Here is a 25,207-nt window from a genome sequence, read left to right as displayed (position 1 = left end):
GCCTGCCTGAGCCTGGGAAAATCTTTTGTTGAGAGGTGTTAAGATGTGCCTGATTGTTTCCTCTCTGCTGTTTTGCTATTGTAATTTTAGAGTTTTTTAATACTGGTAGCCAGATTTTGTTCATTTTCATGGTCTCTTCCTTTCTGTTGAAATTGTCCACATGCTTGTGGATTTCAATGGCTTCTCTGTGTAGTCTGACATGGTGGTTGTTGGTGTGGTCCAGCATTTCTGTGTTCTCAAATAATATGCTGTGTCCAGGCTGGTTCATCAGGTGCTCTGCTATGGCTGACTTCTCTGGTTGAAGTAATCTGCAGTGCCTTTCATGTTCCTTGATTCGTGTTTGGGCGCTGCGTTTGGTGGTCCCTATGTAGACTTGTCCACAGCTGGTCCATGAGATCACGAAGAGTTGGAAGCGACTGAACAAATAACAACAAAATGTAGGTTGGAGAAAATCAAATGTCACATGCTATTGTAAAATTATTACTGATGATGACTTCTTTCAGACTTACAAGAACTCTATCATTATGCATGCATCTACACTGTAGAAGTAATGTAGTTTGAGTTGTGTAGGTTTTTATGGGTTGTATGGCCAAGTTCTAGAAGCATTCTCTCCTGGCTTTTTGCCTGCATCTGTGGTAAGCATCTTCACAACCTCTGAGGATGCTTGCCACAGATGCAAGCGAAACATCAGGAGAGAATGCTTCTAGAACATGGCCCTACAAACCTAAAAACCTACAACAACCCAGTGATTCCGGCCATGAAAGCAGAACTCCCACGACAACATTACTGTATTGCCTTCGACAATACAGTAATGTAGTTTGACACCACTTTAACTCCCATGCCTCAATGCTATGGAATCCTAGAAGTTGTAGTTTGCTGAGGCACCAGCACTCTTGGCAGAGATGGCAAACAACCTTGTGAAACTACAGCTCCCAGATTCCTTAACATTGAGCTACAGCACTTGAAATGGTGTCAGACTGCATTAATTCTATAGTGTAGCTCAGGCATGGGCAAACTTGGGCCCTACAGGTGTTTTGGACTTCAACTCCCACAATTCCTAACAGCAAGTAGGCTGTTAGGAATTGTGGGAGTTGACATCCAAAACACCTGGGGGGCCAAAGTTTGCCCATGCCTGATGTAGATGCAACCATAGTGTGTTTGGCTAGATTTGTTCAGAGGTATCCTGGATTTGCTTTCCTTAGAGGCTGAGGGAGTATGACTTGCACAAGGTCACTGAGTGTGTGCCTGTGGCTGAGTGAGGATTTGAATACTGATCTCTAGAGTCCATAGTCCCAGGCTCAAAGCACTGCACCATGCAGGCTATCCTTCTATAGTCCTGTGATTTTTCCAGAGTTCTTTTGTTCTTATGGATACACCCACACAGTTATCTTCCTTTTCAAAACATATTATTGTGAACTATCCCTGTTGCAATAGGAAGCCGTTGACATGGCAAAACTGAATTAAAGTGGTTGGGATGGTTGAACAGTTTCCCAAGTAGGAACCTTTTTGAACAGGTGTGTGCACAATTGTGTGTCTGGTTTCATGATAGGTGTGTGAGGTAATACTGTTCTGGATATGTTTAACCTGGAAAAGAGAAGGCTGAGAGGGGACATGGGAGCCATGTTTAAATATTGGAAAGAATGTCACATTGAGGATGGGGCAAGTTTCTTTTCCGCTGCTCTATACCTGCAGAACATAATGGAGCAGTAGATTAAAACTGCAGAAAAAGAGATTTCACCTAAACATTAGGAAGAGCTTCCTGATGGTAAGAGCTGTTGGGCACTGGGATATGCTGCCTAGAATGTGGTGGGTTTTTAAGTAGAGGCTGAATGGCTATCTGTTGAGAGTACCTTTGATTGCATATTCCTGTAGGGTGGAATTCGGTTGGACTGGACCGCCTCTATAAGTGTATATTACAGTAGTTCTCAACCTTCCTAATGCTGCACCCCCTTAATACAGTTCGTCATGTTGTGATGACCCCCAACCATGAAATTATCTTTGTTGCTAGTTCATAACTGCATTTTTGCTACTGTTATGAATCATAACGTAAATATCTGATATGCAGGATGCATTTTCATTAACTGGACCAAATTTGGCACAGATATCCTTTATGCCCAAATTTGAATATTGGCGGGTTGGGCGGGGGGGAGGGTTAATTTTGTCATTTGAGAGTTGTAGTTAGTGAAATTTATAGTTAAACTACAATTAGAGAGCATTGTGAACTCAACCAACAATGGAATTGAACCAAACTTGGCACACAGAACTCCCATGACAACAGAAAATACTGGAAGGGTTTGGTGGGCATTGACCTTGAGTTCTGGAGTTGTTGTTCACCTACAACTAGAGAGCATTGTGGACTCAAACAATGATGGATCTGGACCAAACTTGGCACAAATCCTCAATATGCCCAAATGTGAACACTGGTGGATTTTGGGGAAAATAGACCTTGATGTTTGGGAGTTGTAGTTGCTGGGATTTATAGTTCACCTACAATCAAAGAGCATTCTGAACCCCACCAACAATAGAATTGGACCAAACTTTCCACACAGAACCACCGTGACCAACAGAAAATATTGTGTTTTCTTATTATCTTTTGTCACCCCTTCTGACACCCCCTCATGACCCCCTCCAGGAGTCCCGACCCCCAGGTTGAGAAACACTGTTATAGTACAATTGACAGCAATACAGAGTCTTCATGTGCAAACCTATCTTCCGGCTTGCAATTTCAGTAAGATAAGTAGTATGATAGCATACAATTTTACTCAATTATTTAAGTAACACACCCAGGTTTATTTGAGAGCAGAATCATTGAGAGATTCAGGAAGCATTGGGGCAGAAGAGGAAGCAAAGTAAATCTTTCTTTCCCTTTTAGAACTGGGCTCCTGGCCAGTGAGAAACTTGAAGCAATTGTATCAATTGCATCATTAATAACCCTGCCCTGGGCATCAGAGCAAAGCAACAGCAGTCAAGGAAGAGAATTGAGAGTTTATTAGAGAAGAATTGGCTGAAACTGGAGTGGATCTTCTGCCTATAAAAAGGGTTGTTCGTCTGCATTATGTTCTGCTTGCATTGTTGTTTTTCTTAAAAAAGTACAAGACAACTGTACCAAGAGCCCCCTATGGATACCTAAAACGATGGATAATATTTATTTATTTATTGATCATGTCAGAAGTGAATTGAGAATACCTTTTTATGTATTTAAAAAAACATAAACATTATACTAAATTTCCTTTGACCAGAAGCTGGCCATTTGGAATGACTCTGGTGTTGCTGTGAGAAGGTCCTCCGTTGTGAATGTGGCAGGGCTCAGGTTGCATTGTAGTAAGTGGTCTGTTATTTGCTCTTCTTCACATTTGCTCCACTTTCTAACCTCATTTCTTAAGGTTGTCTCTGCATCTTGTGGTGCCAGAGCGCAGTCTGTTCCATGCCTTCCAAGTCACCCAGTCTTCTGTGTGCCCAAGAGGGAGTTTCTCATCCGGTATCAGCCAATGATTGAGGTTCTGGGTTTTTGCCTGACACTTTTGGACTCTCACTTGCTGAGATGTTCCAGCGAGTATCTCTGTAGATCTTAGGAAGCCTCTCCATAGTCATAACATTATCATTATTACAATTGTCAATTATCTGTCAGCTACCCAAAGGCCTGTCCCCATAACCGCATTTTCACTTTCCTCCTGAAGGCAAGGAGGGATGTTGTTGACCTGATTTTGCTGGGGAGCGAGTTCCACAGGTGGGGGCCACCAACGAGAAGGCCCTGTCCCTTGTCCCCACCAAGCGTGTTTGCTCCAAAGGCGGGGCCAAGAGCAGGGCCTCTCCAGAAGATCTTAAATTTCGAGGTGGAATGTAGAGGGAGATACATTCGGACATGTAAGCTGGGCTGGAGCCATATAGGGCTTTGTAGGTCAAAACCAGCACTTTGAATTGTGCTCAGAATTGGACCAGCAGCCAGTGGAGCTGACATAACAGAAGGATGGTATGCTCTCTGCATGACGCTGCAGTGAGTAGCCTAGCTGCTGTCCACTGGACTAGTTGAAGTTTTCGAGCAGTCTTCAAAGGCAGCCCTACGTAGAGCGCGTTGCACTAATCTATTTGGGATGTAACCAAAGCGTGGGCCACTGTGGCCAGATCAGGCTTCCCAAGGTACAGGCGCAGCTGGCGCACAGTGATGAGTCCAGGGTCACTCCCAAGCTGCGAACCTGCGTCTTCAGGGGGAGTGTAACCCATCCAACACAGGCTGTAACCCTATGCCCTGTTCAGCCTTTCGACTGACCAGTAGGACCTCTGTCTTGTCTGGATTCAATTTTAATTTGTTAGCCCTCATCCAGTCCGACACAGCAGCCAGGCACCGGTTCAAGATCTTAGTAACAGGTGGGAAGGAGTGACAGATTTGTACGTCATCTGCGTACAGATAACACCATACTCTAAAACTCTTGATGTTCTCCCCCAATTGCTTCATGTAGATGTTAAACAACATTGGGGACAGTACTGTACCCTGTGGGTCTCCACAAGACAATGGTTGCATAGTTGAACAGGTGTTACCCAATAACACCTTCTGGGACCGTCCCTCCAGGAGGGGCTGGAGCCATTCCTGTGAAGCGTCCCAGAAGGATACCGTGGTCAACAGTATCGAAGGCCACTGAGAGGTCCAGCAGAATCAACAGGGACACACTCTCCCTGTCTAGTTCCCGATGTAGATCATCTACCAAGGCAACCAAGGCTGTCTCAGTCCCATGTCCCGGTCTAAAGCCAGACTGTGCCAGATCTAGATAATCAGTGTCTGTTAGAGTACCCAATATTTTGAAAATACTTGAACCAGATCCATACCCTAGAATCATGTTCAAAGATTAAAGAGTGGGGGGTGGGAATAGTATATATAAACAGGCTGTGCCTTATAGCAAATATTACATGGTCACTTTAAATTATTATCATACTAAAGAACTTAATTCATGGAATTGAGAGGAAGCCACAGGGAGGAGGGAGCAAGCTTGTTTTCTGCTTCCTTGGAGACTAGGACGCGGAACAATGGCTTCAAACTACAAGAGAGGAGATTCCATCTGAACATTAGGAAGAACTTCCTGACTGTGAGAGCCGTTCAGCAGTGGAACTCTCTGCCCCAGAGTGTGGTGGAGGCTCCTTCTTTGGAAGCTTTTAAGCAGAGGCTGGATGGCCATCTGTCAGGGTTGATTTGAATGCAATATTCCTGCTTCTTGGCGGGGGGTTGGACTGGATGGCCCATGAGGTCTCTTCCAACTCTTTGATTCTATGATTCTATTATTCTGTGAATATCTTAACCTTACCACATAGGCCAAACATCTAGTTTTCCGGCTTCTGACAAAATTACACAAACTGAAGGTTTGTTCCATGCTAGTTAGCGGTTCTTGGAGGTGTAATCCTCAAAAGTAACTTTTCCAAGAATCACAATAACTTTAATCAAACTGTTTTTGTTTTTTAAATGTAGCATAAAAATGTAATCATCAACCATAAAATAGGGAATATTTCCAGGAGCTAGACCAGAATTGCTTTTTCACTGTGACTGAAATAGAGTCAGCCCTTGACATTAGCTAGGGTTTGATTCCAGGATCAACATCAGCACTCTGTGGACCAAAATCAGTGAATGCTCCAATCACATTATGTACCATGGCATGTTAAAATGGCACCCCTTGTTTAAGATATTAAACTTGAGATTTGTTTGGAATTTTTGCCTCAAAATATTTTCGGGGAGTGCCTGGTTGAATGTATGAATGTAGAACTTGTGGAGAACTGGGGCAGTTGGTGTAGATGGGTATTTGAAACTCTGAGCCTGTCTACTTCGGGCAATTATTCTGGGGACAGTCCAAACAAGAAATGCTCCAGACTGGCCCTGGGTGCTGAAAGAAGCCAGAATCTCCAGAGGAGGTTTCACCCAAATTTCAGAGCATTCACCAACTTTCCTTAGTGCAGGGCTAAAATCAGCTAAGGATCAGAAGTTCCGGGATGCCAGGTAGACCAGGGCTGCTTAAACGTTTTCTGTTCACGACACCTTTCTAAGTAATTTTTACCCGACTGTGTGTGTGTGTTTATAATAACGTTATGTAGTCATTACTGTAGTTACGAATTTAGCACCAAAATATTGCGTTGTATCGAAACAGCTCTGGATCCGGGCGGGAGGCAGACTGCGTTGGATAATACAGAATGTTGACCCAGGGAAGTCATGCCCCCCCCCCCCTATTCAGCCTTGGTTAGACCACATCTGGAATATTGTGTCCAATTCTGGGCACCACAGTTGAAGAGAGATATATTGACAAGCTGGAATGTGTCCAGAGGAGAGCGACTAAAATGATCAAGGGTCTGGAGAACAAGCCCTATGAGGAGCGGCTTAAAGAGCTGGACATGTTTAGCCTGAAGAAGAGGAGGCTGAGAGGAGACATGATAGCCATGTATAAATACGTGAGAGGAAGTCATAGGTAGGAGGGAGCAAGCTTGTTTTCTGCTGCCCTGGAGACTAGGACATGGAACAATGGCTTCAAACTACAAGATAGGAGATTCCATCTGAACATTAGGAAGAACTTCCTGACTGTGAGAGCTGTTCAGCAGTGGAACTCTCTGCCTCGAAGTGTTGTAGAGGCTCCTTCTTTGGAGGCTTTTAAACAGAGACTAGATGGCCATCTGTTGGGAATGCTTTGAATGTAATTTTCCTGCTTCTTGGCAGGGGATTAGACTGGATGGCCCATGAGGTCTCTTCCAACTCTATGATTCTATTATTCTATGAGTGAAAGTTAGATAAGTGAGACTCTGTATAAACACACACACACACACACACAATCAAACATTTACTGATAATAAATCAGCATTTTCAAGACTTGCTAAACTGGCTATTTCCCCATTTTTATGATGCATTTTCTGCAGGATCCACTGTAAACACTGCAGATTGTTGCAAACAGATTTACTGTTGCCAAAAGTTTCGTGACCATAATATTGAGTTAAGGGGATCCCATGTGGTGTCGGGACCCACAGTTTGAAAAGCAGAGTGATTTTTGGCCCACATCAGGTTTTTGGACTCATGTAGACAAACCCTTCGAAGGGCATAACAGAGGTTGATTGCACATTTACTATGCAAGATGTTGTCCTATTCAAGCTGTGAAAGCTGCAGCAGGTGGCATTAGAAAAGGCTGCAGTCTGATTCCCAAGAATGTTAAACCTCACAGTAGATACTTCAGTACAGTATATTTATAATTTGGTTTGGTTTATGGGTTCAGCCATTAGGCAGGATGATGATACCAACCACTTGAAAGATAGTCAAAAATATTTCCTTTACATATGATGGAAAGCCTGCAAAAACAAAGCACATCATGGGTATGTTTATGAGCTTGTGTATGAGTACCTTCCAGCATCTGGCTAGTGAAGAACATAAAAAATCCAGTGCATGAATATCTCATGAGTTCAGGTGTGTTTGAATAGCTAGAGCAGGGCATGGGGCCAACACATGCAAGACCACTAAGCAGTGCCTAAATTTCAGGGAGAAATACTGGAAGGGAGCAGCCTGATCCATTTACTATGTCCAGTGGCTTCTCCTGATGCTGGTTTTGCACAATTACAGGCAAAGTTACTTTATGAAAATGTTACTTTACCCGTAATCTTGTAAAAAATGTACAATTAATAGTGATTAGGCTAAAACAGAGTAAGTACAGCTTTTGTTTGCCGCTCAAAGATGAGCAGCAATTGGCATTTCCCACCGTCTAGTCAAGGTGTGCATTATGCATAACCAGCCACATTGTTTTGGCAAAGAGATAGAAATTCTCAGAAAGCCTATCATCATCACCATCATAGTCTAATTATTTGCTGCCCTTTCATGGCACCCTATAGCTGCTCTCTAAAGCATTTGTCTCACTCTGCTAATGACAGAGCAGGCCCTGGGGGCAGGAAGGGATGGCGTTTGTGGATTTCGTGAATGCTCCCTACCATCGCCATGCATAATTTGATGACTGTCCCCTGCCATTTCTATTTCCATGGAAATGATGCATAATTCATGCAATGTCATGAAAGGTCTTTCATTGGAAACTAAAAAAGTGCACGTAGATCAGGTGATTTCTTCAGATTTTTTCCACATGAGGCTTCTGTTGTACAATCACTCTGCCTCATTCATGGAATTTTATGCAACTGATTTCATTTGTTACTCCCTTGTCTTTTCCTTTGTTTCTTCTGTCCTTTTTCTTATACACAATAAATCAGTCAACATAGAATAGCCACCCAATATCCTTTAACTAGCATTGCTAGGCAATGGTTATCTGGAAGCAGTCATAACAATATATTGTGTCGAAGGCTTCCATGGCTGGAATCACTGGCTTGTAGGTTTTTCGGGATATATGGCCATGTTCTAGAACAGGGATCCTCAAACTTTTTAAACAGAGGGCCAGGTCACAGTTCTTCAAACTGTTGGGGGGCCGGATTATAATTTGAAAAAACCACAAATGAATTCCTATGCACAGTGCACATATCTTATTTGTAGTGCAAAAAAAAACCCACTTAAAATTGTTCTTTATTTTAATTATTGTATTGTTTTTAACAAATATAAACGTATTAGTATTTCAGTGGGAAGTGTGGACCTGCTTTTGGCTGATGAGATAGGATTGTTGTTGTTGTTGTTGTTGTCGTCGTTGTGTGCTTTCAAGTCATTCCAGACTTAGGTTGACCCTGAGCGAGGGCCAGGTAAATGAGCTTGGAGGGCTGTATCCGGCCCCCAGGCCTTAGTTTGAGGACCCCTGGTCTAGAACATGACCACATCGCCTTAAAAACCTACAACAACCCCATCATAACAATAACTGTTTTAGAGAGAAAGCTTTGTTTATACTATTGACTTCCTGATGGATTTGGGGAGTCCAGCTCATTTCAATGATTTTTGGGAAGCTAATTTTCTTTGGTTTCCTTAATAGAGATGTAATGAGGAAAGGAGAGGGAGGAGGAAGAGGAAGATGAGAAAGAGAAGAGAGGGGGGGGGGGAAGAGGAATAATGGACTCATAGAGTTAAAAGAGACCTCCTGAGCCATCCTAAAATGATCAAAGGTCTAGAGACTATGAATCCCTGAGGAGCGACTTGGTATGTTTAGCCTGCAGAAGAGAAGGTTCAGAGGAGACTTTTTTAATGTCAGGAGTGACTTGAGAAACTGCAAGTCTCTTCTGGTGTGGGAGAGTCTGCCATCTGCAAGGCCTTTGCCCAGGGGATGCTACAATGTTTGATGTTTTACCATGCAGAGGGTATATCGTATGGGTTGCTGTGAGTTTTCTGGGCTGTATGTCCATGTTCCAGAAGGATTCTCTCCAGTTGTTTTGTCCACATCTATAGCAGGCATCCTCAGAGGTTGTGAGGTCTGTTCGAAACTAGGCAAGTGAGGTTTATATATCTGTGGAATGAGGTCCATGGTGGGAGAAAGAACTCTTGCCTGCTTGAGGCAAGTGTGAATGTTGCAATTGGCCAGCTTGATTAACACTGAATAGCCTTGTAGCTTCAAAGTCTGGCTGGTTGCTGCTTGGGGAATCCTCTGTTGGGAGGTCTTAGCTGGCCCTTGTTGTTTCCTGTCTGGAGTTCCCCTCCCAACAAGGATTCCTCCAGGCAGCAACCAGTCAGGCTTTGAAGTGGTTGAGGGGGGAAAGAAAAGGGCCCAAGGCTGTTAGGAATTGTGGGAATTGAAGTCCAAAACACCTGGAGGGCCAAAGTTTGCCCATACCTGGTTTATTCTCATAATTTTCAGGATTCTTCTGTCTAATGCATCTAGTTCTGTTTAAGGCCAATCAACAATCCCAGCGTTATATTGAAAAAACTGTATAGTCTATAAATTTATAACCTGAATTCTCCTTTTAATGCTAAGTTTGGATTTTAGGATTGTTTTTGCATACTCGATATTAATAATTTATTTCACTTTCTTATGTTGAATATCCTCTGCCTGTAATATTCCCGGTTACTTAAAAGTTTTAAAAGTTTCCATCAGGGTTGAGGTTTTTAATGATGTTTCCATCAAGGAGCTTCAGTCGTTCTGATTCAGCAGTTTTACTCTTGTTTATTGATAGTATAGCGCGTTTATCAATTCCACTGAGATATCTTTGCTAAATATTCTTATAATATTGAATAAAAATCCAGCTTATGGTGCAGTCTTTCCATATAGTTTTAAATTATCTATATACAGTATATGGTATGTTTTTCTGGCTTGCTTTGGTGTTTCACCTCCCTGATCTTTGCAGAGAGGAAGAATTGTTAAAGATACAGACAATGCGGTCACTGTTGCCTGGTTTTGGTAAAATAAAAATTAGCCGTTTATGCTCCTATTTTTATCAGTTTTATACTTATGTATGCAATGCTTTTGACACAAAATACTAATGAATCACATGATTTCATCTGCATTCGCTACAGCAAAGGCTATTTTTTTTGTTGCTGTTGGTTCTTTTTTATAGTCACATTTTCTCATATTTTATCTATAATATTGTGGACACAGTCTACTATTGAAGGAGGTTCATGAGGGTGGCCACATTGGTCGACACCCCTCAGAAATGATGGAAATGTCATTCCTCCATGTTCCATTCTTCTGGACTGGGCAATACAACCACATCGTTATCATAAATGCACAACATTTAGGCAACAGTTGTAAGTAGCAATCATGAACACAAGCAAGTTACTTGGCATTTCCATATTTATAGTTGCTACTCAACAATGGTGACATTGTAGCCACAATCATAATTCCTCTGCAACCTACTTTACCCAATATTAGTTGAATGGGGAAATAGAAGTTCATTCTGCCAGTGAGCAGTGCATGAGTGAATGATGTTTCCATCAGGTTAGGGGATGTTGTTGTCAGGCTAGGAGAAATTACCTGATTAATTAACTACATAATTGCTAAAGAGCTGATAATTAGCTAAGTAGCTGATTGAGAACACTGGCCTAGATTTGTAATATGCCTCCAGTTTAGCATAACACTTCATGCATCTGATGAAGTGGACTCTGGCATAATCTGTGTAAGATTATGCTGAATATTCTCAAATTATTTAAATTAGGTGGCAAGAAGACAAAGCAACAACAACAAAATCTCACAATAATTCACCGGAAATGGGGTTCCAGTACAATTAGCCCACAACAACAAACACATTATGATCATCACACAAAGGCCCTTTCATCAGTATGAACAAAATGATGCTTTAGGTGCATTAGCAGTCGTGTCTGATGTAATTTGAGAATACATCCTCAATCAGCACTGACAAAATAGATTCATATCATAGGCTGCACAAAATCAAATATTCAGACCTCCATTCAATCCCAATGCTGGCCAGGGATGATGGGAGTCATAGTCCAATCTGTGAAGGGCATCAGTGCCAGGAGAGATGGGTTCATTTAGCTTTGAATAGTTGCCCTTCTCAAAATGTTAAGAGGAAAGCACTCTGACCCGGCTCATTAAAACATAGCTTCTTTTAGCTTTGATTAAATGTAGGACTATCTGCATGCAAAGCGTGTGCTCTACCTACCACTGAACTGTGGCATTTCTCAAGTGCAGTCGTTATTGAAAGAACAGCTCTGGCTGGGGTGTGTACTATTTCTAAATTAACTTCACCCTGAAGAATGGATTTCCACACTGTTTCCCTGCAATTCAGCTTTAGAATATTGATACAAGAATTGAAATAGTTCAAGATTTTCCATAGCTTGACTTGGTCATTAATCAGAATGGAGACGGCAGTAAAAACACACAGAGAGAGAGAGAGAGAGAGAGAGAGAGAGAGAGAGAGAAGCTTAGGACTTTGGAGGACAGCTGCAAAGGAACTAGACAAAATCCTGCAATGTAAAGCTATATCAGATGGTCCATGCAATAGTATTTCCCATTTCTATATATTGGTAGGCTTGTGCATTCGGGGTAAACCATGACTCGTTTCGTGTCCCGGCTTTTGGTAGTGCCCCCAATCTATTTTTTGGGGAGCCTCCTGAAATCAGGAGGGCAGATACTACTTGCTACTTAGCGATTCGCTTTTCACAGACTCGCTGTTTTGCAGGTTTTTGCCTCCTGGCAACGATGGAGTGTGGAAGGGGGTTTAACCCTTCCCCCTGGGATAGAGGCAGCCAATCATAAAAAAGAGAGAGGGGAGATACAAAGTGGCCAGAAAAAGTTAAACAGCCTCTGTGTATGTCTGTATACGTTGTATGTCAAATTGGCATTGAATGTTTGCCATATATGTGTACACTGTAATCCACCCTGAGTCCCCTGTGAGGTGAGAAGGGCGGAATATAAATACTGTAAACAAATAAATGTGTTGGAGGAAAGTGCTGAGAGTGCCTTGGACTGCGAGAAGATCCAACCAGTCCATCCTCCAGGAAATAAAGCCCGACTGCTCACTGGAGGGAAGGATACTAGAGACAAAGTTGAAGTACTTTGACCACATCATGAGGAGACAGGAAAGCCTGGAGAAGACAATTATGCTGGGGAAAGTGGAAGGCAAAAGGAAGAGGGGCCGACCAAGGGCAAGATGGATGGATGGCATCCTTGAAGTGACTGGACTGACCTTGAGGGAGCTGGGGGTGGTAACGGCCGACAGGGAGCTCTGGCGTAGGCTGGTCCATGAGGTCACGAAGAGTCGGAGACGACTGAACGAATGAACAACAACAACAACAAACAAATAAATAAATCACGGTCTTATAACCCCTTCCTTATAGCTAACAAAAAAAGGTGTGCAGTGCTTCTAAATCTCTCCTCACTTCTGCCTCACCCTCAGAAGGAAATATATATGGCACCCCTACTTTGCAGATTTTCACTTTTCACGGGTGGTCCTGGAACGTAACACCTGCAATAAGTGAGGGAACACTGTATGTGTGTGTGTGTATAGTATGTGTGTATATATAATGTGTGTGTGTTTTCTATTGGGCCATTATGGAGGGGGCTTCCCAGGCTCCCCTTCTCATCATTTTAAGGCATTTAAACTGTTTTGCTTTAGAGGTCGGGTGCTCAGCTGCAGCCAGACAGGCACTTTAAGGAGGCATCTTACCTGTTTCTACTCTAGAGGAGAGGCGCTTGGATACAGGCTGGCATTTGTGCCAGGCCTGCACACCACACATGCACTCCCACTTTCCAAGGCAAGGAGGCAAGTTCTGACTTTCTTACTCTAGAAGAGGCACTCCGTTTCAGGCAGGCGCCCATGCTGGGCCTGCATGCCACACACGCACTTTCTTTCCAAGGCAAGAAGTCATGGAGCTTCATGTTCTCATGAAAGCAGAAGAGGAGCTGGTGATTGGTTCCCACCTGCTTTCATGTTGAGCGGATTTTTGTGCTGGGGGCCCCCTTCCCGTTACATGTACAAAGGTGCCACAGGTACTGAAGTAAACAGGATCCATGCACAACCCTAATGTTTGGGTGTGATGGTGAAGATGATGATAGGAAGAAAATAAACTCATTGGAGACATGTTGCTGGAAAAGAGGTCTGTGCATACAATGGACTGCTATAGAGACAAATAAATGAACAGTCGAGAATGAGGGACTTGAAGGTTTCTCGTTCATGGGGATGCCATAAGTGCAAGTCAACTTGATGATGGTTAACAACAGCAGTATTCAGCATGACAAAGAGGTGTAATCTAGTCCTATGTGCATTACTATTTATGTACTTACTTACTTACTTACCTACTTGGGCAATCCCTTGTAGTCCGACGATGATGGTCCTCCAAGTGATGTGTCTTGGCGGTGGATACGTAGGTGGCTGCGGAGCCCTATTCTTGACCTGCATGTTCTCCCGCAGTGAGAGCATTAGCTTCCAGATGGAAGGTGGTCCCGGTGGGGTTGGCTTGACGTCCCTTCCTCTTGGCACGTTTCCATCTTTCACCCTCCATTCATGCCTCTTCAAATTCTACAGCACTGCTGGTCACAGCTGACCTCCAGCTGGAGTGCTCAAGGGCCAGGGCTTCCCAGTTCTTGGTATCTATGTCACAGTTTTAAGGTTAGCTTTAAGCCCATCTTTAAGTCTTTCAATCTCTTTTCCTATCCTCCAACATTACTTTTCCCGTTCTTGAGTTTGGAGTAGAGCAACTCCTTTGGGAGATGGTGATCGGGCATTTGGACAACGTGGCCGGTCCAGCGAAGTTGATGGCAGAGGACTATCGCTTCAGTGTTGGTGGTCTTTGCTTCTTCCAGCACACTGACATTTGTCCGCCTGCCTTTCCAAGAGATTTGCAGGATTTTTAGGAGGCAGCGCTGATGGAATTGTTCCTGAAGTTGCATGTGACATCTGTAGACAGTCCATGTCCCGCAGGCGTATAGCAGGGTTGGGAGGACAATAGCTTTATAAACAAGCACCTTGGTAAAAAATAACTCTGATTCAGGGCCCTTCCACACAGACATATAACCCAGAATATCAAGGCAGAAAATCCCACAATATCTGCTTTTAACTTGGTTATCTGAGTCCCCACTGCCATATATTCCAGTTCAAAGCAGAAAATGTGGGATTTTATTCAGCTTTGTGGAAGGGGCCTATGTTACATGGAAAAGTCTATCAGGTAAGTATACATAAAACTGGAACCTTGAACTGGAACTCTGTTTTCATAGAATATTTAGCATTGGGAGGGACCTGAGAGAGCATAAAGTCTGACCTCCTGCTCAGTGCAACGTTATGTAATGCATTCTGCAGCTATAACATCTTTGTCTGCTGGCATCTAGCCTCTGCTTAAATGTGTGTCTTTCAATCTCTTGTCAATTTGCAGAGACTCGTAAATTTAATAGGGTTTTCTTAGGCAAGGAATACCTATGCTTGTTCTTTCTTCTGAAATATAGCCAACAGCACCTGGGATTCGTTGGCACTCTCCCATCCAAGTATACAAAGCAAAGCTGATTTCCCTCAGCTTAAATACGTTCCCCAAAAGAGAACAGTCTGCTTCCTGAAGCTGTCCGTTCCATTCTGAAAGAGCTCCTGCCTTTAAGGAAAGTTTATGTTAATATTTATCCAAAATCTGTTTCTGTAGATGATTAGTTTGTTTGTGTGTTCATTTTAATTTATATCCCAACAGCAGAGAATCCATAGCAACATAGAATATAGTGCAAATTGACAATGTTGTTGAAGGACAAGTTATTGGATACAGCAGGTATGGGCAAACTTGGTCCCTCCAGGAGTTTTGGACTTCAACTCCCACTATTCATAACAGCCTCAGGCCCTTTCCTTTCTCCGCTCAGCTGCTTAAGGAAGGAGCCTTAGGCTGTTAGGAATGTTGAGAGTTGAAGTCCAAAACTCCTGGAGAGACAACATTTGCCAATGCTTGGGATACAGCCTTCGAAAAATGGATACTAATTTATCAATATATATCTAAGGGAAAAGGGAAGACCTTATGTAAAGGCATAAAACATTGGGATATTAATTTGGAAATGTTATAACAAGCAAAAATAAACAATTTATTGGATATAAAGTGGAAACTGATAAAAGAGAAGCTGGAAATCCACTTTGAAACTAATTTATGTATAAGTAAAGGTAAAGGTTGTCCCCTGACATTAAGTCCAGTCGTGTCCGACTCTGGGGGTTGGTGCTCATCTCCATTTCTAAGCCGAATAGCCAGCGTTGTCCATAGACTAATCCAAGGTCATGTGGCTGGCATGGCTGCATGGAGCGCTGTTACCTTCCTGCCGGAGCAGTACCTATTGATCTACTCACATTTGCATGTTTTTGAACTGCTAGGTTGGCAGAAGCTGGGACTGACAGTGGAAGCTCATGCCGCTCCCTGGATTGGAACCTGTGACCTTGCGGTCGACAAGCTCAGCAGTTCACCAGTTTAATTCACTGCGCCACCGGGGGTTCACTAATTTATGTATATGTTGGTAGTTTTGGAGGTATAGTTACCATAATTAAAATAGAGAGGCATGTTGTGTAGTTTGTTAGGTAATAATTGTCTTAGTCCAGTGGTCCTCAACTTTCCTAATGTTGTGACCACTTAATACAGTTCCACATGTTGTGGTGACCTCCAACCATAAAATTATTTTCGTTGCTATTCCATAACTGTAATTTTGCTACTGTTATGAATCGTAATGTAAATATCTGATATGCAGGATGTATTTTCATTCACTAGACCAAATTTGGCACAATTTGCCAAATTGGGGTGTGTGGGGGATTGATTTTGTCATTTGGGAGTCGTAATTGCTGGGATTTATAGTTCACTGATAATCAAAGAGTATTGGGAACTCAATCAATGATGGAATTGAACCAATCTTAGCACACAGAACTCCCATGATGAACAAAAAAATACTAGGGTTTGGTGGGCATTGATGTTGATTTTGGGAGTTGTAGTTCACCTACATCCAGAGAGCACTGTGGACTCAAAGAATGATGGATCGGGACCAAACTCCGCACAAATACCTAATATGCCCAAATGTGAACACTGGTGGATTTGGGCGGGGGGATTGATTTTGACATTTGGTAGCTGTAGTTGCTGGGATTTATAGTTCACCTACAATCAAAGAGCATTCTTAACCTCACCAATGATAGAATTGGGCCAAACTTCCCTCACAGAACCCCCATGACCAAGGGGGGTGTCAGAGGGGTCTTTGGTGACCCCTCTGACACCCCCCTTGCAATCCCTCCAAGCGTGCCGACCCACAGGTTGAGAAACACTGTTTTCGTGTGTCTATGTTTATGGACATGTAAGTATTATGACTTTTCATATGTTTTTTGCTGTCAAAAATGTTAATTAAAACATTGGGGGGAAACAGAATACAATTAAAAATGGTACAAAACTTAAAACACAATTAACCCCAACTTCGAGAGGCTCTCTTCTGTGTCCTCAGCAGACATGAGCCACCATTGGTTCAACTCACTCCTTGGAACAAGAGAGGACAATCTGCTCTTGCGTGACAGGCCTTCAGATACTTTAAGACTGCTGTCATGTTTCCATTAATCTTCTTTTCTCCAAGCTGAGCAAACCAACGTCTTACAACCTTTCCTTACAGGACGGTTTTCAAGGCCCCACAGCATCCTAGTCATCCTCCTGTAGAGATTTTCTCTATGTCATTCTGAAATGATTATGCCCAGAACTGGACAGAGTACTACTATTAACCTCAACGTTTCTCCTCTGTTATAAATGTTGTGTATTGCCTCTTTAGGAGGCATTGCCAGAAGACTTTACAGCAGATTTAGGCCTAAGAGAGTGCCTTCAATTTTGCACACATGCAAAGTTGTTGGAATTCGTGACACCTTTTCTTAGGCTAGGACAATTCTATACCCTCCAACATTTCACTGATGAAAACTAGGGCACACGTGGTCAAGCAACCTCAAAATGTGATCAAGATGGCAAATAAATAAATAAATAATACAAGCAGAGGCATAACACTGATGCTCAGATGATTCATTGGAACTTGTGCCACAAATACTATCTGCCTGTGACAAAGAACTGGTGGGATCACAAGCCTGAAAACGTTACAGAAAATGAACATGTCAAACTACTCTGGGACTTCTGGACTCAGACAGACAGAGTTTTGGAGCGTAGTGCTCCTGACCTCACGAATGTGTTAAAAAACAAAGTATGGCTCGTTGATGTTGCAATCCCAGGCAACAGCAGGGTTGAAGAGAAATACCTGGAAAAGCTGACACAATACAAGGATTTAAAGATCGAACTGCAAAGACTCTGGCACAAGCCAGTAAAGGTGGTCCCAGTGGTGCTCGGCACACTGGGTGCAGTGCCTAAAGGCCTTGGCCTGCACTTAAACACAATCGGCGCTGACAAAATTACCATCTGCAAAAGGCCATCTTACTGAGGTCTGCATGCATTATTCACCAATACATCACACAGTCCTAGACACTTGGGAAGTATCCGACGTGTGATCCAATACCACAGCCAGCAGAGTGACCTTGTTTGCTGTGGACTCAAATAATAATAATAATGGCACTTCATTTATATTCTTCTCTATCTCTATCTACAATGTAAACAGATAGGCAAATATTCAGTGCCTTAATACAGTGGAAATAACAATGACATACACAAACACAGAACAAAGGTAAAAGCTTCCCCTTTCATCTCTGGCTTTCTGGAAGTGGTGCTCAACTCTGGCCATGGGGAGGTGCTCTTGCTCCATTTCCAAGCCAAAGAGCTTGTTGTCCGTAGATACCTCCTGGTTGTGTTTTGCTGGCATGGCTGCATGGGTGCCTTTATTACCTTCCCTCCATAGCTGTCCCTATTGATCTACTCACATTTGCATGTTTTCGACCTGCTGGGTTGGCAGGAGCTAGGGCTAACAGTGGGAGCTCACCCCAACCCACGGCTTTGAATTGCCAACCTTTATGTCAGCAGATTCAGCAGTTCAGCAGTTTAACCCGTAGTGCCACCGCAACCCCAACATTATTAATGGGGAAGAACATTCAACCTAGATGAGTTGGTTTGAATGTAGTTTGAAGTAAGCTAAGGACAACAAGGGGAAGTGGAACGAGGAGAGAGAAACTGACAGCTGAAAAAATGGGAGGACACAGGATTAATTGGGACTGTCCCTGCCACATCTGGACAGTTGGAGGGCATATACTCCTGTTCCTGTTTCTGTTATGTTATTATAGAGATTGCTATGATTCTAGGAAATGTGATAAATACAAATGAACTGAAGAATTCTACATGTAATGTTGTTTCTCATATTAAAAAATAAGCACATAAAGGATCAAACTTGACCAAAGGCATATTTGTCCCATAGTATGCTTCTCAAAATGCCCAATTAGATGCCTGAGGCAACTCTACATGTTGGACTAGTCTAGTGTGCGATAGCAGCTACTGCATGCATATATATGTGTGTGTGTGTGTGTGTGTGTGCGTGCGTGCAGTTGTTACAGAAAGGCAGGCTGCTTCTGGTGCTGGAGGTAATATATATAGCCATCATGGGTAGCTGTCCTTGGTACCCCCCCCCCCCCCCGAATCTGTCTAATATTTCTCCAACACTTTGCCCCTCCTTGTCCCTGTTTGGCTCAGCTCATCCATCTTTCCTTCCTCTTCAGCAACTAAGCGCCCTCAATCTCTACTTATTTATTTATTTAGAACATTTTTCCCCAGCTACTTTCACAAAGCAGCTTATGAAAACGATAAAAGCCATCACATCTAAACCAAAAGCACACGGTAATCGTCATGAAAAGACTACTCAACTTGCGAGCAACAGAATGCAGGGCAATGAGAGTTGTGACCTGGTTGGCCTTGACTTGTCAAGATGTAAAAACTTTGGGTGCATCTACGCTGCAGAATTAATGCAGTTTGCCACCTCTTTAACTGCTATGCCTTAAAGATCTGGGCATGTTTAGCCTTCAAAAGAGAAGGCTGAGAGGAGACATGATAGTCATGTATAAATATGTGAGGGGAAGTCATGGGGAAGAAAGAACAGGCTTGTCTTCTGCTTCCCTGGAGACTAGGACGTGGGACAATGGCTTCAAACTACAGGAAAGAAGATTCCACCTGAACATTAGGAAGAACTTCCTAATGGTGAGAGCTGTTCAGTAGTGGAACTCTCTGCCCCGGAGTGTGGTGGGGGCTCCTTCTTTGGAGGCTTTTGAGAAGAGGCTGGGTGGCCATCTGTCAGCGGTGCTTTGAATGCGATTTTCCTGCTTCTTGGCAGGGGGTTGGACTGGATGGCCCACAAGGTCTCTTCCAACTCTATGATTCAGTGCTATGGAATCATTGCATCTGTAGTGTGATGTAGTGTCTCTTTGGCAGAGAAGGCTAAAGACCTTGTCAAACTCGAACTCCCATGATTCTATAGCATTGAGCCAGAGCAATGAAAATGATATCAAACTGCATTAACATGACAGTGTATTTCTTATGCCATGGTAGCTCAGTGGGGTTAAACTGCTAGTTGTAGAAAAAATTGCTGACTGGAATGTTAGCAGTCCAAAGCCATGGGTTGGGGTGAGCTCCCACTGTCAGCCCTAGCTCCTGCCTTCCTAGAAGTTCAAAAACATGTAATGTTAGTAGATCAATACAAACAGGAGGGTCTATGGACAACAGGCTCCTTGGGATGGAAAATGGAACAAGAGCACCTCTCTATGGCCAGAGTTGAGCATTGCCTCCAGATGCCAGAGATAGAAAGGGAAACCTCTGCCTTTGTTTGTTTATTGAATGTTATTGTTCATTGTATAAAAGGCATTGAATGTTTGCCTATATATGTGTATACTGTAATTTGCTCTGCGATTTTCCTTCTTCTTATCGGGGCTTGGATTGGATGGCCCACCAGGTCTCTTCCAACTCTATGATTCTATTATTCTAAGTAACTTCCAACATCTACCTACCTAACATTGCACACATGTGAAATTATTGTGAAATGTACCTTTTAGAAAATAAACTCAGCTTTGGGCAACATGAGAGTGCTGGTTATGCTTAGCTTGGAAAAAAGATGGCAGAGAGGGAATATGATAGCCCTGTATAAATATCTGAAAGGATGCCACATTGAGGACGGGAGGAACTTGTTTTCTGTTGCCCTGGAGACTTGTACATAGAGCAAAAGATTCAAATTGGGGGGGGAAATCCACCTAAACTGCTGAGCTGCTGAGCTTGTTGATCGAAAGGTTGGCGGTTCAAATTCGGGGAGAGGGGTGAGCTTCCACTGTGAGCCCCAGCTTCTGCAACCTAGCAGTCCGAAAACATGCAAATGTGAGTAGAGCAATAGGTATCTCTCTAGCGGGAAGGTAACAGTGCTCCATGCAGTCATGCCGGCCACATGACCTTGGAGGTATCTACGGACAATGCCGGCTCTTTGGCTTAGACATGGAGATGAGCACCAACCCCAAGAGTCGGACACGACTAGACTTAATGTCAGGGGACAACCTTTACCTTAAAGATTAGGAAGAACTTCCTGACCATTATGAGCTGTTCAGCAGTGGAATAGGCTGCCTTGGATTGTGATAGAGTCTCCTTCTCTGAAGGCTTTTAAACAGAGGCTGGATGGCCATCTGACAGGAGTGCTTTGACTGCAGGGTGTCCCTGCATTGCAGGGGGTTGGATTGGGTGTTCCTCATGGTCTCCAACTCTATGATTCTATGATACTTTCAATGTTGTCAAATCCTATGTTTTTCTAATCAGATATATATCCTTTCAAGGCAATTTATGTCAGATTGGCATGAGAAAATTCAGTAATTTCATTGCCTTCTACCCTAAAACACCCCTTGAGACCAGCAGCGCTGATAACTGCCGACATGGCAACATTTTAAATTCAAAGTATATGCATTTGAATGTGGCTGTTTGGGATTCAGTTTGGAGCTGCGTCCTACAAATGGTTTCAAGTCTAATTTATTTCTTTCCAGCTGTACAGTGCAAGTAAAGTCAACGATAAAAACATGTTGTTGACAAAAGGCCAAACTGATATGCTAAATAAGGGATTGCATTTTAAATTGCTTTTGTTTAAGCAGCCAGGATTGATGGAGATCAGAAACAGGGCCATGGTGTATGGGGAGTTTTATTTTGTCATATTCCGGTCTGAAGCATGAGCCCAGCGCAACGCGACATCAATTATGAAAGCTCAAGGCCTGGAAGTAATTAGCTACACAACAACTACTTATTTGCCATGATTCTGTCAATGAATATTTAGGCCTGTCATTCCCTGCGAGAATATCTAAATTAAGGATGAGACAAATTCTTAAGAGTCTGAAATAGAGGCGTCACACTCATTTTCATCGAGGGCCACAGCAGCCTTGTGGTTACCTTCAAAGGGCCATTGAATTTATGGATGGAGAATATGTGGATACAGAAGGCATGGGCCAACTTGGGCCCTCCAAGTGTTTTGGACTCCAACTCCCACCATTCCTAACAGCCTCAGGCCCCTTCCTTTCCCCCCTCAGCCGCTTAAGCGGCTGAGGGGGGAAAGGAAAGGGCCTGAGGCTGTTAGGAATGATGGGAGTTGGAGTCCAAAACACTTGGAGGGCCCAAATTAGCCCATGCCTTGGATACAGAGTGATGACTATATATATATTTACATAGTTGTTGGTGCCCTTTAGTGTTTACCCAATGTGGATCCTCAGATATTATTGAATAACAACTCCCATCACTTTTGATTATCCGCCATGCGGACTGGGGATAATGGAAATTGCAACTCAACAGCACTTGTGGCTCTGAGGTTGGAGAAAGGGTAAAGGACATTTTGAAGTCGTCTCCACAAGCCTTGGTATCTAAATCCAAATCACACTCTCCTGACTGAACAGAACAAACTTCAGCCTTTCAGGTATGGCTGTATCACAACTCCCATCAGCTCTAGTTATAAAGAGGAATACTGAAGTTGTAGTCCAGCAGCTAAAAGGCAACATGAAATGACATGGAGGGTCGGATTCAGCCCTTGAGTTTGGCACATGTGGTCTAAAACCTTATTTCTTTGTCCCTGTTAGGCTCCAAAATATAACCTGAGAAGATCTGGTACGGAAAATCCCACCTCTGCATCGGGGAGATATGATCCTGAGGCAAAAGGTAAGAGGAACACTTTACAAACATGTGTATGGAAAATGCATTGTCGAAGGCTTTCATGGTCGGAATCACCGGGTTGTTGTAGGTTCTTTCGGGCTATAAGGCCATGTACTAGAGGCATTCTCTCCTGACGTTTCGCCTGCATCTATGGCAAGCATCCTCAGAGGTTGTGAGGTCCTCCCCTGTGTATGGAAAGGTTAATCAGCATGTTAAAGTAGTTAAGGTCTAGTCGAGTCCAACTCTGTGGGCTGGTGCTCATCTCCATTTCTAAGCCAAAGAGCTGGCGTTGTCCGTAGATGCCTCCTAGATCATGTGGTTGGCATGACTGCATGAAGTGCTGTTATCTTCCTGCTGGAAGATGGATCCTATGGTAAGATGGTACCTATGGATCTTACATTCCCATGTTTTTTAACTGCTAGGTTGGCAGAAGCTAGGGCTAATGATAGGAGCTCACCCCACTCCGTGGATTCCAACTGCTGATCTTTTGGTCAGCAAGTTTCTCAGCTCAGCAGTATATGATTATATTTCTCAAGAATTGTAAGGTATATATCAGTGGTTCGCAACCTGTGGGCCGCGGCACAGCAGTAGGCCATGAGAATGAAAATCTGGTGTGCGAACCTCCTTCCTCTTTATTTTTATTTTATTTTATTTTATTTTATTTGTTTCAGCTCCTTTTCACAGAGCTCACTAGCCTCACACTTTTTGGTACTAATATTGGGAGAGTGTTCCCTGGCCAAAGTGGTCCCTGGTCAAAGCAGTCCTTTGTCAAGTGGACCCTGGTCAAAGTGAGCCCTGGTCAAGTGGGCCCTGGTCAAGTGGACCCTGGTAAAAAAAAGGTTTAGAACCACTGGTATACATACACAGCCTGATCTTAAGGTCTGGTGTTGGTTCCCTACCATGGCTTTCTTCTTTTGCGGGGCAGGGTCTTTTTTTGGAATGGCTCCAAAGTTTTCAGACATAGAAAGAGGCATATTTCTGTATCAGTTCTCTATGTTGACTAGTCAAGGTCTGAACAGGGAGGCTAGCAGTCATCTAGAACAAAAGAAGCACAGAGGGGGAAATATACTTTCATAGATAAGGCATCCAGCCGCCTTTGAGAACCAGTTAAAGCAGAAGTGCTGCCAAAGGGATGAATGAAAGAAATTCAATATCCAGGTGAAAGGGCTTCATTTACGTAGAAATTCTCATACCTCATTTTGCATAGTTAAACATTAATCATCTGCAATTCTGGCATTTTCTTGATATGGATGTTCACATAAATCCTTTTTTTATTAAAAGTTTTACCATTGTCTAATCATAGCTTAGGGAAGATGTTCTAACTCCTATAAATAGGTGGTGGGGGGACATTTTTGGTACACACTGTAGAATGCTTTTTAAAAACAGCTTCTCTCTTCTCTTGGTGCTATTCATTAGGGCATGTAAGAAATCAGTTCGTGTGTGTGTTCTGTAAAATGCAAGGCATGATTGGTTGGGCCACACCTGGGGGGCTAGCTGAGACTGGGAGTTTTGGCAACAGTTACATTTTTAGCCTTTGCTGTGGAGAAGCTTGCAGTGAGATATACTTTAGAGCAAGGGTCCTCAAACTTTTCAAACAGAAGGCCATGTCACAGTCCCTCAAACTGTTGGAGGGACAGATTATAATTTTTTAAAAATGAATGAATTCTTTTGCACACTGCACATATTTTATTTGTAGTGCAAAAAACACTTAAAACAATACAACAATTAAAATGAAGAACAATTTTAACAAATATGAACGTATTAGTATTTCAATTGGAAGTGTGGGCCTGCTTTTAGCTGATGAGATAGGATTATTGTTGTTGTGTGCTTTCAAGTTGTGTCAGACTTAGGTTGACCCTGAGCAAGGGCCAGGTAAATGACCTTGGAGGGCCGTATCTGGCCCACAGGCCTTAGTTTGAGGACCCCTGCTTTAGAGTGTGTTTCTGCTTCATGAGCTGCTGGAAGAGGACTTTCCACATGGACAAAGAAATACCATTTTAAATCTCTCTAAAAGGACTTTGTGTGAGTTAATGCAACTGTTCACATGAATGTTGTTCTGCATTACGAGGAAATTTCTTTCTCTGGCAAGACAGTGTGTGGACTGAGAAAACGTGAACTACATGTGATTTCCATTACATCACACTATTTTATCTTAGTGTATTTTATGAGCACCTAAACTGGACTAAATGAATTACCTTTTCCAAGGTACTCCAATCCTATGCTTTCTTCTTGGTTTTCTGACAACCATCCTCCATAACCTGAGCATGCTATGGTTTTTGTATATGTCTATAATCCCACCTGCACTGCTACATAATGCAGATTAAATGCATTGAGATTAAATGCATATGAGTTCACACCAGGCATGGGCAAACTTTGGCCCTCCAGATGTTTTGGGCTTCAACTCCCACAATTCCTAACAGCCTCAGGCTGTTAGGAATTGTGGGAGTTGAAGCCCAAAACACCTGGAGGGCCAAAGTTTGCCCATGCCTGGTCCACACTGACCATGGAATTCAGTTTCAGACTGCTCTATATAGCAGTGTAGATGGGGTCTATGTTTCCCTGAGCTGGCTTTGCCTATTCCTACACTTCTGAGTATCCTCTCTACCTTGAAGATGTTGATACCATTCTGCTGATGCCTCCCTGTTGTGCTGTGTAATAATTGGTATTCAAAGTATTTTCATTGCTGATATATATGATCCCCATTTAAAAGAGAAAGAAAAATGTTTTGGTTTGCTGTTTCAAAATTAGTTTTTTTTTATTCTTTCCCCTCTATTGGGTACATTATGATATTTTTTTTTCATGCTCTTGAAAATATATAACTCTCCTTGGAAT

At 42.9% G+C, this 25,207-nt stretch overlaps 1 protein-coding gene across 1 annotated transcript in view; it reads left to right on the top strand.

Moving 5' to 3' along the window:
* GABBR1 (gamma-aminobutyric acid type B receptor subunit 1) overlaps positions 1-25,207 on the top strand; it is a 301,061-nt gene that overhangs the window by 57,960 nt on the left and 217,894 nt on the right. The window contains exon 2 of the mRNA XM_060759261.2: positions 22,303-22,381. Coding sequence (XP_060615244.2) covers positions 22,364-22,381 — 18 coding nt within the window. The 5' untranslated portion in view covers positions 22,303-22,363. The remainder of the gene's footprint in view (positions 1-22,302; positions 22,382-25,207) is intronic.

The sequence above is a fragment of the Anolis sagrei genome, chromosome 2 (genome assembly GCF_037176765.1).
Source record: "Anolis sagrei isolate rAnoSag1 chromosome 2, rAnoSag1.mat, whole genome shotgun sequence".
NCBI lineage: Eukaryota > Metazoa > Chordata > Lepidosauria > Squamata > Dactyloidae > Anolis > Anolis sagrei.
Note: the sequence above shows the minus strand (reverse complement) of the source record. Positions and strands in the feature narration are given on the sequence as shown.